The sequence below is a fragment of the Ranitomeya imitator genome, chromosome 2 (assembly GCF_032444005.1).
Source record: "Ranitomeya imitator isolate aRanImi1 chromosome 2, aRanImi1.pri, whole genome shotgun sequence".
Lineage (NCBI taxonomy): Eukaryota > Metazoa > Chordata > Amphibia > Anura > Dendrobatidae > Ranitomeya > Ranitomeya imitator.
The window spans coordinates 292,557,826-292,571,510 of record NC_091283.1 but is presented as its reverse complement, the minus strand read 5'-3'; the positions used below and the strand labels follow the sequence as shown (position 1 = coordinate 292,571,510).

Here is a 13,685-nt window from a genome sequence, read left to right as displayed (position 1 = left end):
ACTGCCATCATCATCCATGTCGTACAATTCACTTCCCATAGTATAATGCACCCCATAGTTCTTTATAAAGTATAATGTATTCTTCATAGTCTTCGATACAGTATAATGCAGCCCACATATAGTATAATGCAGCCACTCCACAGAGTATAATGCAGCCATCCCAGAGAGCATAATGCAGCCACCCCACCGAGTAAAATGTAACCCCCATAGAATATAATGCAGCCCCCCTCATATAGTATAATGTAGCCCCCTTATAGAGTATGATGCAATCACCCCTCATAGAATACAAATATAATACAGCCCCCCATAGAATATAATAGTCCCGAATAGAATACAGACCACCTCCCCATAGAATATAATGTAGCCCCATCAAAGAGTATGAGGCAATCCTCCCTCATAAAATCTAATACAGCCCCCATAGAATATAATACAGCCCACCTCCCCATAATATATAAAGTAGCCCCATAAAATATAATAGAGCCCACCTGCCAATAGTATATAATGTAGCCCCCCATAGAATATAATACAGCCCACCTGCCCATAGTATATAATGTAGCCCCCATAGAATATAATGACAGCCCCCCATATTATATAACACAGCCTCCCCAGTAGAATATAATGTACTCCCATAGTATATAACACAGCCACATTGTATATAACACAGCCTCCCCCATAGAATATAATATACCCTCAATAGTATATAACACAGCCGAATAGTATATAACACAGTCTCCCCATAGAATAGAATATATTCCCCATAGTATATAACACAGCCCTCATAGTATATAGCACAGCCCACGCAGTATATAGCACAGCCCATGTAGTATATAGCACAGCCTGCATAGTATATTGCAGAGCCCGTATAGTATATAGCATAGCCCGCATTGTATATAGCACTGCCCACGTAGTATATAGCACTGCCCGCCTATTATATAGCACAGCCCACACAGTATATAGCACAGCCCATAGTATATAACACTGCCCACGTAGTATATAGCACAGCCCGCATAGTATATAGCACCTCCACATAGTATATAGCACAGCCCGCGGAGTATATGGCACAGCCCGCATCCCTCCCCGAGAATGGCCCCACAGTCCAGTACTCATAGTAACATAGTAACATAGTAACATAGTTAGTAAGGCCGAAAAAAGACATTTGTCCATCCAGTTCAGCCTATATTCCATCATAATAAATCCCCAGATCTACGTCCTTCTACAGAACCTAATAATTGTATGATACAATATTGTTCTGCTCCAGGAAGACATCCAGGCCTCTCTTGAACCCCTCGACTGAGTTCGCCATCACCACCTCCTCAGGCAAGCAATTCCAGATTCTCACTGCCCTAACAGTAAAGAATCCTCTTCTATGTTGGTGGAAAAACCTTCTCTCCTCCAGACGCAAAGAATGCCCCCTTGTGCCCGTCACCTTCCTTGGTATAAACAGATCCTCAGCGAGATATTTGTATTGTCCCCTTATATACTTATACATGGTTATTAGATCGCCCCTCAGTCGTCTTTTTTCTAGACTAAATAATCCTAATTTCGCTAATCTATCTGGGTATTGTAGTTCTCCCATCCCCTTTATTAATTTTGTTGCCCTCCTTTGTACTCTCTCTAGTTCCATTATATCCTTCCTGAGCACCGGTGCCCAAAACTGGACACAGTACTCCATGTGCGGTCTAACTAGGGATTTGTACAGAGGAAGTATAATGCTCTCATCATGTGTATCCAGACCTCTTTTAATGCACCCCATGATCCTGTTTGCCTTGGCAGCTGCTGCCTGGCACTGGCTGCTCCAGGTAAGTTTATCATTAACTAGGATCCCCAAGTCATTCTCCCTGTCAGACTCACTGTTATATTAAAACAAAAAAAAAAAACACCCCTCACCTCTCCACGTGCCTGCGCTGCTCCCTACTCCTGTCTAAGCGGCTGCACTGCCTGGCACACAGTGAGTGCATGATGATGTCATCGCACTCCCGCAGTGTCAGAGGCAGAGCGGTGAATGATGGGAGAGGGAATGTCAGCTGATGCCCTCTCCTCCATCATTGCTTTGAACTCTACCGGCAGATGCTGGTATAGTTCAATGCGGGGTAGTCGGCGCTGGCGGTAGGCGGGCCCCCCTACCTAACAGGGGCCCCATAGCAGCAGCATGATGTGCCGCTAGTTGGGAGCCCCTGGCCCCTATTGCCGGCCCTGTTGCTTTGAACTATATCGGCTTTATAGACGCCAGTATAGTTCAATGTGGCGGCGACAGGGTAAGTTGGGTGCCTATGACCTGCCGGGCCCCTGACCTGCGACCGTGGTAGTTACGTCCCTGCCCACAGTACTAAATTCTAACATTTCTCGTCTGCTTAAGCTCGAAATGTTGCCTTTTAGGCTCGTTGAGGCGGAAGCTTTCCGCAACCTGATGGCGGCAGCCGTCCCAAGGTACTCAGTCCCCAGTCGCCACTATTTCTCTCGGTGTGCCGTACTGGCATTCCACCAGCATGTGTCCCACAACATTACCCGTGCCCTCAACAATGCTGTTACTGGGAAAGTCCACCTAACCACGGACACATGGACAAGTGCTTGTGGGCAGGGACGGTACATCTCTCTGACAGCACACTGGGTTAACATAGTGGAAGCCGGGACCCAGTCAGACCTTGAGATGGAATACATCCTCCCCACTCCGAAGATTGTGGGCCCTACGTCAGTCAGGGTTGCCCCCACAGTCTACAGCTTCTGCACCTTCTCCTCCTCTTCATCCTCCATCTCTGAAATGAACACATCAGTCAGAAGCTGGAAGCACTGCAGCACTGCCTCAGTCAAGCGGCAACAGTATGTGCTGAAGCTAATATGCTTAGGTGACAAACCGCACATTGCTGAAGAGTTGTGGAAAACACTGAAAGAGCAGTCAGATATTTAGATGACACCGCTGAACCTACAGCCAGGCATAGTCGTGTGTGACAATGGTCGGAACCTGGTGGCGGTTCTGAGGCAAGCTGAGCTCACACACATACCGTGCCTGGCTGTGTTTAACAGTGTCGGACTGGGGTGCCTAGGGCCCACCAATGGAGCTGACTCCAGGGACCCACTCTAAATGTCAATGCTCAGGCTAGGTAACCTTTGTTTTCTAGTATTTGTTAGGAGGCTCTCTAGTAAGTTTTATTATATTCATTAGAAGAACAGGTACAAGATGCTGCACATTTTTTTTCGCTAAAAAGATAAACACTCTAACGGAAACAGCAAAGATCTGATCCGTGTATTTAAAGGGAACCTGTCACCCCCCCAGGGCATTTTTAAGTAAAAGAGCCACCTTCAGCAGCACTAAGGCTGCTTCCTGTGAGGTTGGCTCTTATGCTTAGTATCCCTAGGAATGCTGAAATAATCACTTTTATAAATTTTGCGCCATACCTGTATTGAGTCCCGGAGGTATGTCTTCTCTCCCGGTGTCAACCTCCTCCGAGACGTCAATCATCTCCCTCTTGCATCTGTGCGCCGTCTCCTGTGTTCAAAATACATGCCCGATGCCTGTGTTCTGCCAACATTTCTCGGGCATGCACCATACGCGCTTGCCCATGAACTTACATCAGGCGAGAAATGTTGGCAGAGCTCAGGCATCGGGCATGTATTTTGAACACAGGAGGCGGCGCACAGACGCAAGAGGGAGATGATTGACGTCTCGGAGGCGGTTGACACCGGGGGAGTAGACGTACTATTCCGTCAGCTGGCAGAAAGGGGTTAATGAACAATATGTTTCAGTTAAAAGAAAGTGAAAAAAATGGCATGGGCTCCCGTGCAATTTTCTGCATCAGAGGGTGAAAAACCGACGGCTGGGAGCCAATATTTGTAGCCTGGGAAGGGGGTAATACCCATGGCCCCTCTCTAGGCTATGAATATAAGCCCGCAGCTGTCTGCGTAGCCTTTACTGGCTATTAAAATAGGGGGACCCCCAAAAAAATGACATGGGGTCCCCCTATATTTTATAGCCAAAAAGGCTACGCAGACAGCTGTGGGCTGATATTCATAGCCTAGAGAGGGGCCATGGATATTGGCCCCCCTGGCTACAAATACCAGCCGGCAGCCGCCCCAGAAATGGTGCATCCTTAAGATGCACTAATTCCGGTACTTAGCCTCTTTCTTCCCACTCCCCTGTAGCGGTGGAATATGGGGTAATAAGGGGTTAATGTCACCTTGCTATTGTAAGGTGATATTAAGCCCAGTTAATAATGGGAAGGCGTCAATAAGATGCCTATCCATTATTAATCCTAGAGTAGTGAAAGAGTTAAAAAAAGACACAGCCAGAAAAAAGTATTTTAATATTCTTAATTTCACCATACTTACTATACTCGATCGCCTGCAAAAAATTAAAAATAAGCCGTATACTACCTGTCTGCCGTAGTCCAATTCATTACGAGTGTCCCACGACAATCTCCCCTATAGAACAGTGACATCAGGTGATGTCACTGCTCTATAGGCCTCCAGTGACACACTGACAGGAGATAGTGGCATCACTGAGGTTACCTTAGTTCAGACCCTCTCACTTTATGGCAAAGCTGCGTGGGAATTTTCCCATACAGCAATGCCACAAGTGAGAGTAGGGACTATTTCTCACAGCAGCGGAGAAATACAGTGCGGAAGGATACCTTCCGTCATTGTATTGCCGGGGCCCCTGGAGAGCGGTCGCATCAGGTGCTCTCCACGGAAGATCGTCGTGGGACACTTGTATTTATTGGATATCTGCGGATCAGGGAGTATATTGTTTGTTTATTATTTTAATATTTTTTACAGATGAGCAAGGGCTTCGGAGATCAAGGTGATGGTGAGTATGTACTCCATGTTGTATGAACTGTATGTATGTACTGTATGTCTATATGTATGTACTGTATGTTGAATGTCTATATGTATGTACTGTATGTTTATATGTATGTTGTATGTCTATATGTATGTTGTATGTCTATATGTATGTTCTGTATGTATGTTGTATGTCTATATGTATGTCTATATGTATGTTGCATGTACTGTATATGTTGTATGTCTATATGTATGTTCTGTATGTATGTTGTATGACTATATGAACAGTACCAAAAGTTTGGACACACCTCTTTTAAAGATTTTTCTGTATTTTCATGACTATGAAAATTGTACATCAAGCTCATCAAGAGAATGCCAAGAGTGTGCAAAAGCAGTCATCAAAGCAAAAGGTGGCTACTTTGAAGAATCTAGAATATAACACATAATTTCAGTTGTTTCACACTTTTTTGTTAAGTATATAATTCCATATGTGTTAATTCATAGTTTTGATGCCTTCAGTGTGAATGTAAAATCTTTAAATGAGGTGTGTCCAAACTTTTGGTCTGTACTGTATGTTTTATGTCTATATGTATGTTCTGTATGTATTTTGTATGTCTACATGTATGTTTTATGTACTGTATGCATGTTGTATGTCTGTATGTATGTTGTATGTCTATATGTATGTTGTATGTACTGTATGTATGTTGTATGTCTATATGTATGTTCTGTATGTATGTTGCATGTCTATATGTATGTTGTATGTCTATTATGTCTATATGTATGTTCTGTATGTATGTTGTATGTCTATATGTATGTTGTATGTATGTTGTATGTCTATATGTATGTTGTATGTTTGCATGTATGTCTATATGTATGTTGTATGTTTGTATGTATGTCTATATGTATGTTGTATGTACTGTATGTATGTTGTGTGTACTGTATGTATGTTGTATGTTTGTATGTATATTGTATGTCTATGTTGTATGTCTGCATGTATGTTTGTACATATGTTGTATGTACTGTATATGTGTATGATTATTTTTTTTTTACATTCAACACATTAGCCGGATGATTGGACTACTACTGTCCCATGATTGGCTAATGTGTCACTCACTATCACTGTAGCAGTCATAGCCAGATGGGACTTGTAGTCCCATCGGACGATGCCTGCACACAGAGACACACACACCAATGACCCCCCCCCTGCCCGAAGTAGACCCCAGCACCGCACCACCCGCAGATCCCAGCACAGCCAGCAGACCCCAGCACAGCCAGCAGACCCACCGCACAGCCCCGCAGACCCCCTCGCCCGGAAACTCCAGCACCACAGATCTCAGCACTGACAGCAGGCCCACTGCGCAGATGCCTCCTCCCCCACCGCCAGCAGATCCTAGCACCGACAGCAGACCCACTGCGCAGACCCCCCTGCACCGCCAGCAGATCCCAGCTCCGACAGCAGTCCCACCACGCAGACCCCCCAGCACCGCCCACAGATCCCAGCACCGCACATCTTCCCAGCACAGACCCCAGCACCGCCCACAGCCCAGTCACTCTTGATGAGTGACTGCTGTCTATGGAGGCTGGGTCACTCCTGCTGATGACGTCACGCCAATTTCCAGAGTCTGAAATTTGACGTGACGTCGGCAGAAATTAGCGGCGGCTGCAGTCTGGGGGTCACGTGACCCGGACTCAGCCGCCGGCATAGTGCCACTCACAGGCTAAAAAAGCAACAGAAGGTATTTACAAAATTCATTAGGGGCTCCAGGGGGATACATTGGGGGGTTAATTGAAAGTAGTGGGCAACCCCTTTAAACAACAGAATATAAGGCGGCCGTCACACTAGCAGTATTTGGTCAGTATTTTACATCAGTATTTGTAAGCCAAAACCAGGAGTGGGTGATAAATGCAGACGTTGTGCATATGTTTCTATTATACTTTTCCTCTAATTGTTCCACTCCTGGTTTTGGCTTACAAATACTGATGTAAAATACTGATCAAATACTGATAGTGTGACGGCAGCCTAACTCCAAGTAAATCAAACTTCTGTGAAATCAAACTGTCCACTTAGGCAGCAACAATGATTGACAATCAATTTCACATGCTGTTGTGCAAATGGAATAGACAACAGATGGAAATTATTGGCAATTATCAAGACACACTCAAAAGAGTGGTTCTGCAGGTGGAGACCACAGACCATATCTCAGTACCAATGCTTTTTGGTAAATGTTTTGGTCACTTTTGAATGTTGGTTGTGCTTTCACACTCGTGGTAGCATGAGACAGACTCTACAACCCACACAAGTGGCTTAGGTAGTGCAGCTCATCCAGGATGGCACAACAATGTGAGCTGTGGCAAGGTTTGCTGTGTCTGTCAGCATAGTGTCCAGAGGCTTGAGGCGCTACCAGGAGACAGGCTAGTACACCAGGAGACATGGAGGGGGCCGTAGGAGGGAAACAACCCAGCAGCAGGACCGCTACCTCAGCCTTTGTGCAAGGAGGAACAGGATGAGCACTGCCAAAGCCTTGCAAAATAGACCTCCAGCAAGCCACAAATGTGCATGTGTCTGCAAAAACGGTTAGAAACCGAGTATGTGGTTGGTCTGAGTGCCCGACATCCACAGATGGGGGTTGTGCTCACAGCCCAACACCGTGCAGGATGCTTGGCATTTGCCACAGAACACCAGGATTGGCAAATTCGCCACTGGCGCCCTATGCTCTTCACAGATGAAAGCAGGTTCACACTGAGCACATGTGACAGACATGACAGTGTGGAGACACCGTGGAGAGCGATCTGCTGCCTACAACATCCTTCAGCATGACCGCTTTGGCAGTGGGTCAGTAATGATGTGGGGGGGCATTTCTTTGGAGGACCGCACAGCCCTCCATGTGCTTGCCAGAGGTAGCCTGACTGCCATTAGTTACCGAGGTGAGATCCTCAGACCCCTTGTGAGACCATATGCTGGTGCGGTTGGCCCTGGGTTCCTCCTAATGCAGGACAGTGCCAGACCTCATGTGGCTGAAGTGTGTCAGCAGTTCCAGCAAGATGAAGGCATTGAAGCTATGGACTGGCCCAACCGTTCACCAGACCCAAATCTGATTGAACACATCTGGGACATCATGTCTTGCTCCATCCACCAACATCACGTTGCACCGCAGACTGTCCAGGAGTTGGAGGATGCTTTAGTCCAGGTCTGGGAGGAGATCCCTCAGGAGACCATCTGCCGCCTCATCAGGAGCATGCCCAGGCATTGTAGGGAGGTCATACAGGGACGTGGAGGCTACACATGCTACCCAACATCCTTTCCTTGTCTTGAGGCATTTCCACTGAAGTTGGATCAGCCTGCAATTTGATTTTACACTTTGATTTTCAGCATCATTCCAACTCCAGACCTCCGAAGGATATTAGTTGTGATTTACATTGATCATGCTTCGGTTTTACTGTTCTCAACGCATTCCACTATATAATGAAAGATTTACAACTGGAATATTTCATTCAGTGATATCTAGGATGTGGGATTTTGGTGTTCCCCTTACTTTTTTGAGCAGTGTATGTTGCATAGACAAAGTATAGTTTGCGACCACTGCATTCATATGTAGCAAACGCTTCCCTCTGATCTCCGGGTGAGTGTTGCTGTGGAGACGTGTTCATGTTGCTGCCAATACCGCCCCTTCATCCTGAAGCATTGGAGGTGAGGCTAGGTGGCTTGTGGCGCTGACACAGCGACGTCACACATCCAGTCTGTTGCTGTGGAGACACGTTCATGTTGCTGCCGATACCACCCCTTCATCCTGACGTGTCAGATGGAGGCGTTGCTAGGCGGTGTGTGGCGTCGACACACAGCGATGTCACATGCCCGGTTTGTTAGCGGAAATGCCATGGTTTACTGCTGACACCACTGACGTACAAAGGTACGCATTCTATATACAGCTACATGATAACCCCCCTATGAAGAAGCTATACGCAAAACACGTGTTGGGGATCAGTGCAGCCTGGACAAGGTCATATACCCTTTACCTATCTATGCACTATTGCCACTTTCCTTTGCTGCTTTTTGTCTGGTGTTTACAATTGCTGCCTCACTTGAGGTATCTACCTAGTATGCTTATGTGATCTCTGGTTATGCACTATATTTTTGTATGGGGTCTTAGTATATTTCTACCCATGAGTTATTATATATGCCCACTAATCTTAGACCCGTGACCGCCACATCTATAATAGAAGGATCTCTACCTATGTACCTTGGATATACATAGTAACATAGTAAGGCCGAAAAAAGACATTTGTCCATCCAGTTCAGCTTATATTCCATCATAATAAATCCCCAGATCTACGTCCTTCTACAGAACCTAATAATTGTATGACACAACATTGTTCTGCTCCAGGAAGACATCCAGGCCTCTCTTGAACCCCTCGACTGAGTTCGCCATCACCACCTCCTCAGGCAAGCAATTCCAGATTCTCACTGCCCTAACAGTAAAGAATCCTCTTCTATGTTGGTGGAAAAATCTTCTATCCTCCAGACGCAAAGAATGCCCCCTTGTGCCCGTCACCTTCCTTGGTATATACCATTTATGGTGATTTATATTTTGGGGACTTGCCACTTTAGATTTTATTCTCTATCTCAGCCTCGGTGGGGCTATAGACTTGGGATCTGAGCAGTGATTTGAGATTTTTGGTAAATATTGTTTGTAGTTGGGTCACACTAGCTGATTATATGCGGAGTGCATGGGGTTGTTACAGTATTTCATTGGACATATACTCCTTTTTTTAATTTATCTGTATTTTTCCAATAAAGTTGATTAATTTTACTTCATGGCTCATGCTTCCTTGCTCTAATTGGAATTGCTTATATTTTGGGAAGCGTCATTGATCTAGGCCTTTTTTCTGTAGGTTTTACCTCACGGGAGACTGGATTCTCCAGAAGCAAGGGGGAACTTCTTCGCTGACAAAACAGCAAAAACTTATGCTGCGGATCCATTTGGGAAAGAGAAAGCAGCGATGTACCTGTCACAAGACACTGAAGAACGGCCTCAAAGCTCTCTTATGAGGTTTATCCATCTACATAAAGACAAGACACCAGATGATGAAAAGAAGTTTTTGCAAGAAGAAGGAGCTAAAAAGGATGAAGATGGAGTATTGAGCGATGAACAAAAAGATCTGTCTACCCTGTAATCTGTACCCCTTGATGACAGACTGGGCACACGGTATCACCCATAGAGGCAAGAATCAGATGAATAACTTGATTTGGAAGACTTATATGGCACCTGGGATCTCTACTGTCACCCATAAATATTGTAAGTCCTGCCTTGTGTGTGCAACCTGCAATCCAGCACCGCCTCAGAAAGTTACTCGGAAACATTTGGCTAAACCACTCAATCCCTTTCAGAGAATTCAAATCAATCATATTCAAATGCCAAAAGTATGGAAGTATGAGTATGTACTGGTAGTGACTGACATGTTCTCAGGATGCCGCAAAGCCTATCCAGTAACCAACATGACTGCCAGAGTGACTGTTAAGAGACTGATGACTGAAGTCGTATGCAGGGGCAATAACCCACATATGGTACCTTATGCACTTTAGCACAGCATATTGTTTTTAGGCAATTCATTTGACATAATACCTATTGATTGGGCTAATAATAACAAAGGAACAGGTTATTAAGAGACTTATCTCATTAGGTACCATAAGTGGGTTATTGCCTTAATATTTGCACCACACAGTAAACCAGTTTTTGGATTAGGAGGCATTCTATACATCATGAAATTGTATATGTTGAGTGATGAAATTTTATCTCAATTGTTATAAATTCTATGTTTGAACTGAACATTCTGTGGCCTGATTAATTATTTGTGAGGCCTCTTTTGGTATATTATTGACTTGCATAGACAGCATATGGTTGTTGATGATGTCACACACATGGCCACATAAGGTTGTAAAATGATATTTCCCAGTGAATGCATTTGTCTTGGTTGAAAGCAATGCTAAATTTGAAAAACACATAAAAAATGCTATGTGTGAACATAGCCCAAGTGGTGGAGGAACATTTTTATTTTGGGTTATTTATTTTGCCTTACATACAAATCATTACTCTGGAAAGGATATTCCTTAACATATTTCCCAGGAAAATCCACTTTGGTTTGGTTTTTGTATGTTTTATTGTGCGCCTGTAAAAGTGGTTGTAAGACTCTTACAACATTGTTCACAGCTGTGACCTGAGAGTCAGAAATGCTTCCAGGGGTATTTCCCATGAGGATCCTATGTCATTCCAGCACTGTTTCCATCGATTTTAGATGTTTTTAGACCCTAAAATGACCCCCGGAGCAAAAATGCTCGGTTTTCCTATAGACTTACATTGGGCTCATTGCTCGGGTCAAGCACCCGAGCATTCAAATTTGCTCGACCCGTACAATGAGCATTTTAGTGCTCGATCATCACCAGTGAATAACAAGATGTGATTTCTTGTTAAAACATTTCCCACATTCTGAACATGAAAAAGACTTCTTCTCTGTGTGAATTATCTGGTGCTTAAGCAAATCGGATTTCTGGTTTAACATTTCCAATGTTCAGAGCAGGAAAAAAAGCTTCTCCCCTATGTGGGTTCTCTGATGGTGATAAAGATATGCTTTCTTGGTAAAACATTTCCCACATTCTGAACAGGCAAAAAGTTTCTCTCCTGTGTGGGTTCGCTGGTGCATAAGCAAATCTGATTTATGGGTAAAACATTTTCCACATTCTGAGCAGGAGAAAGGCTTCTCCCCTGTGTGGGTCCTTTGGTGGTTAACCAAAAGTGATTTACGGTTAAAACATTTCTCACATTCTGAACAGGAGAAAGGCTTCTCCCCTGTATGGGTTCGCTGGTGCATAAGCAAATCTGATTTATGGGTAAAACATTTTCCACATTCTGAGCAGGAGAAAGGCTTCTCCCCTGTGTGGGTCCTTTGGTGGTTAACCAAAAGTGATTTACGGTTAAAACATTTCTCAAATTCTGAACAGGAGAAAGGCTTCTCCCCTGTGTGGGTTCGCTGGTGCATAAGCAAATCTGATTTATGGGTAAAACATTTTCCACATTCTGAGCAGGAGAAAGGCTTCTCCCCTGTGTGGGTCCTTTGGTGGTTAACCAAAAGTGATTTACGGTTAAAACATTTCTCAAATTCTGAACAGGAGAAAGGCTTCTCCCCTGTGTGGGTTCGCTGGTGCATAAGCAAATCTGATTTATGGGTAAAACATTTTCCACATTCTGAGCAGAAGAAAGGCTTCTCCCCTGTGTGGATCCTTTGGTGGTTAACCAAAACCGATTTACGGTTAAAACATTTCTCACATTCTGAACAGGAAAAAGGCTTCTCCCCTGTGTGAATTCTCTGGTGCTTAAGCAAATCTGATTTATGGGTAAAACAATTCCCACATTCTGAACAAGAAAATGGCTTCTCCCCTGTGTGGGTTCTCTGGTGGTGATCAAGATGCACTTTCTGGATAAAAGATTTCCCACATTCTGAACAGGAAAAAGGCTTCTCCCCTGTGTGAATAGTTTGGTGCTTATGCAAATCTGATTTCCGGGTAAAACATTTCCCACATTCTGAACAGGAAAAAGGTTTCTCCCTTGTGTGAGTAATTTGGTGCTTATGCAAATCTGATTTCTGGGTAAAACATTTCCCACATTCTGAACATGAGAAAGGCTTCTCCCCTGTGTGGGTTCTTTGGTGTACAAGAAGATTCCATTTCTGGTTAAAACATTTCCCACACTGGGAACAAGAAAATCTATTCTCTGCTGTGTGAATTTTTTGATGTTTTAGAAAAGACTTTTTGAGAGTAAAACTATTTCCATATTCTGATTGTGAAAACAGCTTCTTTGCTTTAGGATCAGTTTGTTTTTTAATGATTATTTTGTAACTTTCATTTTCCTTAGTAGTCGGTAATGAACCAGAAGACAGAACCCATTTCATTGGATCAGATGACAGATCTTTGCTGTGAAGGGTTGATGGTATATCTGGAGTAATGGCAGTCACTTCCATTGTATCCTGTGGGATCTCAAGAACATCGGATTTAAAAATTGAAGATGTCAGCTGCCCCTCTGATCTCCTGGTACAGTAATCTGCTAAGAATAAAAACAATTATTATTTTTCAATGAAATATCCTGAAACTTAATATTTTTGAACATTTCTACTTAAACTGTCATTAAAAATGTCAAGGTATGTAAAAAATTTGAATTATTCACAAAAAAAAAGACAGTTCACAGTTTATTAGAAAACTTTATGGCATGAACCAGTGGAGCGTGGTGTTCAACTGTTTGTTCATTCTGGCTCCCAAATATGAAACGAAAAGCCACCAAACAATGTTATGTAGGCAAAAGTTATTCCAATGAAAAGTTCTACTCATCTTACAAAAAACAAGTTTCCACTCAGGTCCATCACCTGTCAATGGAAAAACAGAGGTTTCTACATTAGTAGTGGCTTGAAAAGCAACATGGCTTCCATAAAGGGGTTAAAGAAGTTAAAAGGATGATGGGCAAAACTGTGACTATAGAAAATAACACATCTACTGAAATAATCAAGCTGAACAGTCTTTTTAACCCCTTAGTGACGGAGCCAAATTTTTGAAATCTGACCAGTGTCACTTTATGTGGTAATAACTCTGGAATACTATACTATCACATTAATTTCAACAAGAAATATGGTTTTTAAATAGAACTATTTATAAGGCTGGGTGAGCATGTTGCGTATTTGTTTGCAGAAGTTTCTGCAAGGTTTCTGCATCTCTTGGCACAAAAATGCAGCTGAAAATACAAGCTTTTTTTTTAATCTGTTTTTTTCATGCGTTTTTGTAAATCCATAGAGCTAAAAAAATATATATTAAAAACATAATAATAATTGTTATGTCATTTTATTGTTCAACCTCTTCAGCCATTTACACCCAT

At 43.4% G+C, this 13,685-nt stretch overlaps 1 protein-coding gene across 1 annotated transcript; it reads right to left on the bottom strand.

Annotated features, from left to right (window-relative positions):
- Positions 1 to 11,337: 11,337 nt before the first annotated feature.
- On the bottom strand, positions 11,338 to 12,783 carry LOC138666432 (oocyte zinc finger protein XlCOF6-like). Its single transcript, XM_069754653.1, has one exon. The coding sequence runs from the start codon at positions 12,781 to 12,783 to the stop codon at positions 11,338 to 11,340; it is 1,446 nt and encodes a 481-aa protein (XP_069610754.1).
- Between the last annotated feature and the right edge of the window lie 902 nt (positions 12,784 to 13,685).

Coding starts and splice junctions, on each gene's coding strand:
- LOC138666432 (XM_069754653.1), bottom strand. CDS start 12,783: ATGGAAGTGACTGCCATTACTCCAGATATACCATCAACCCTTCACAGC.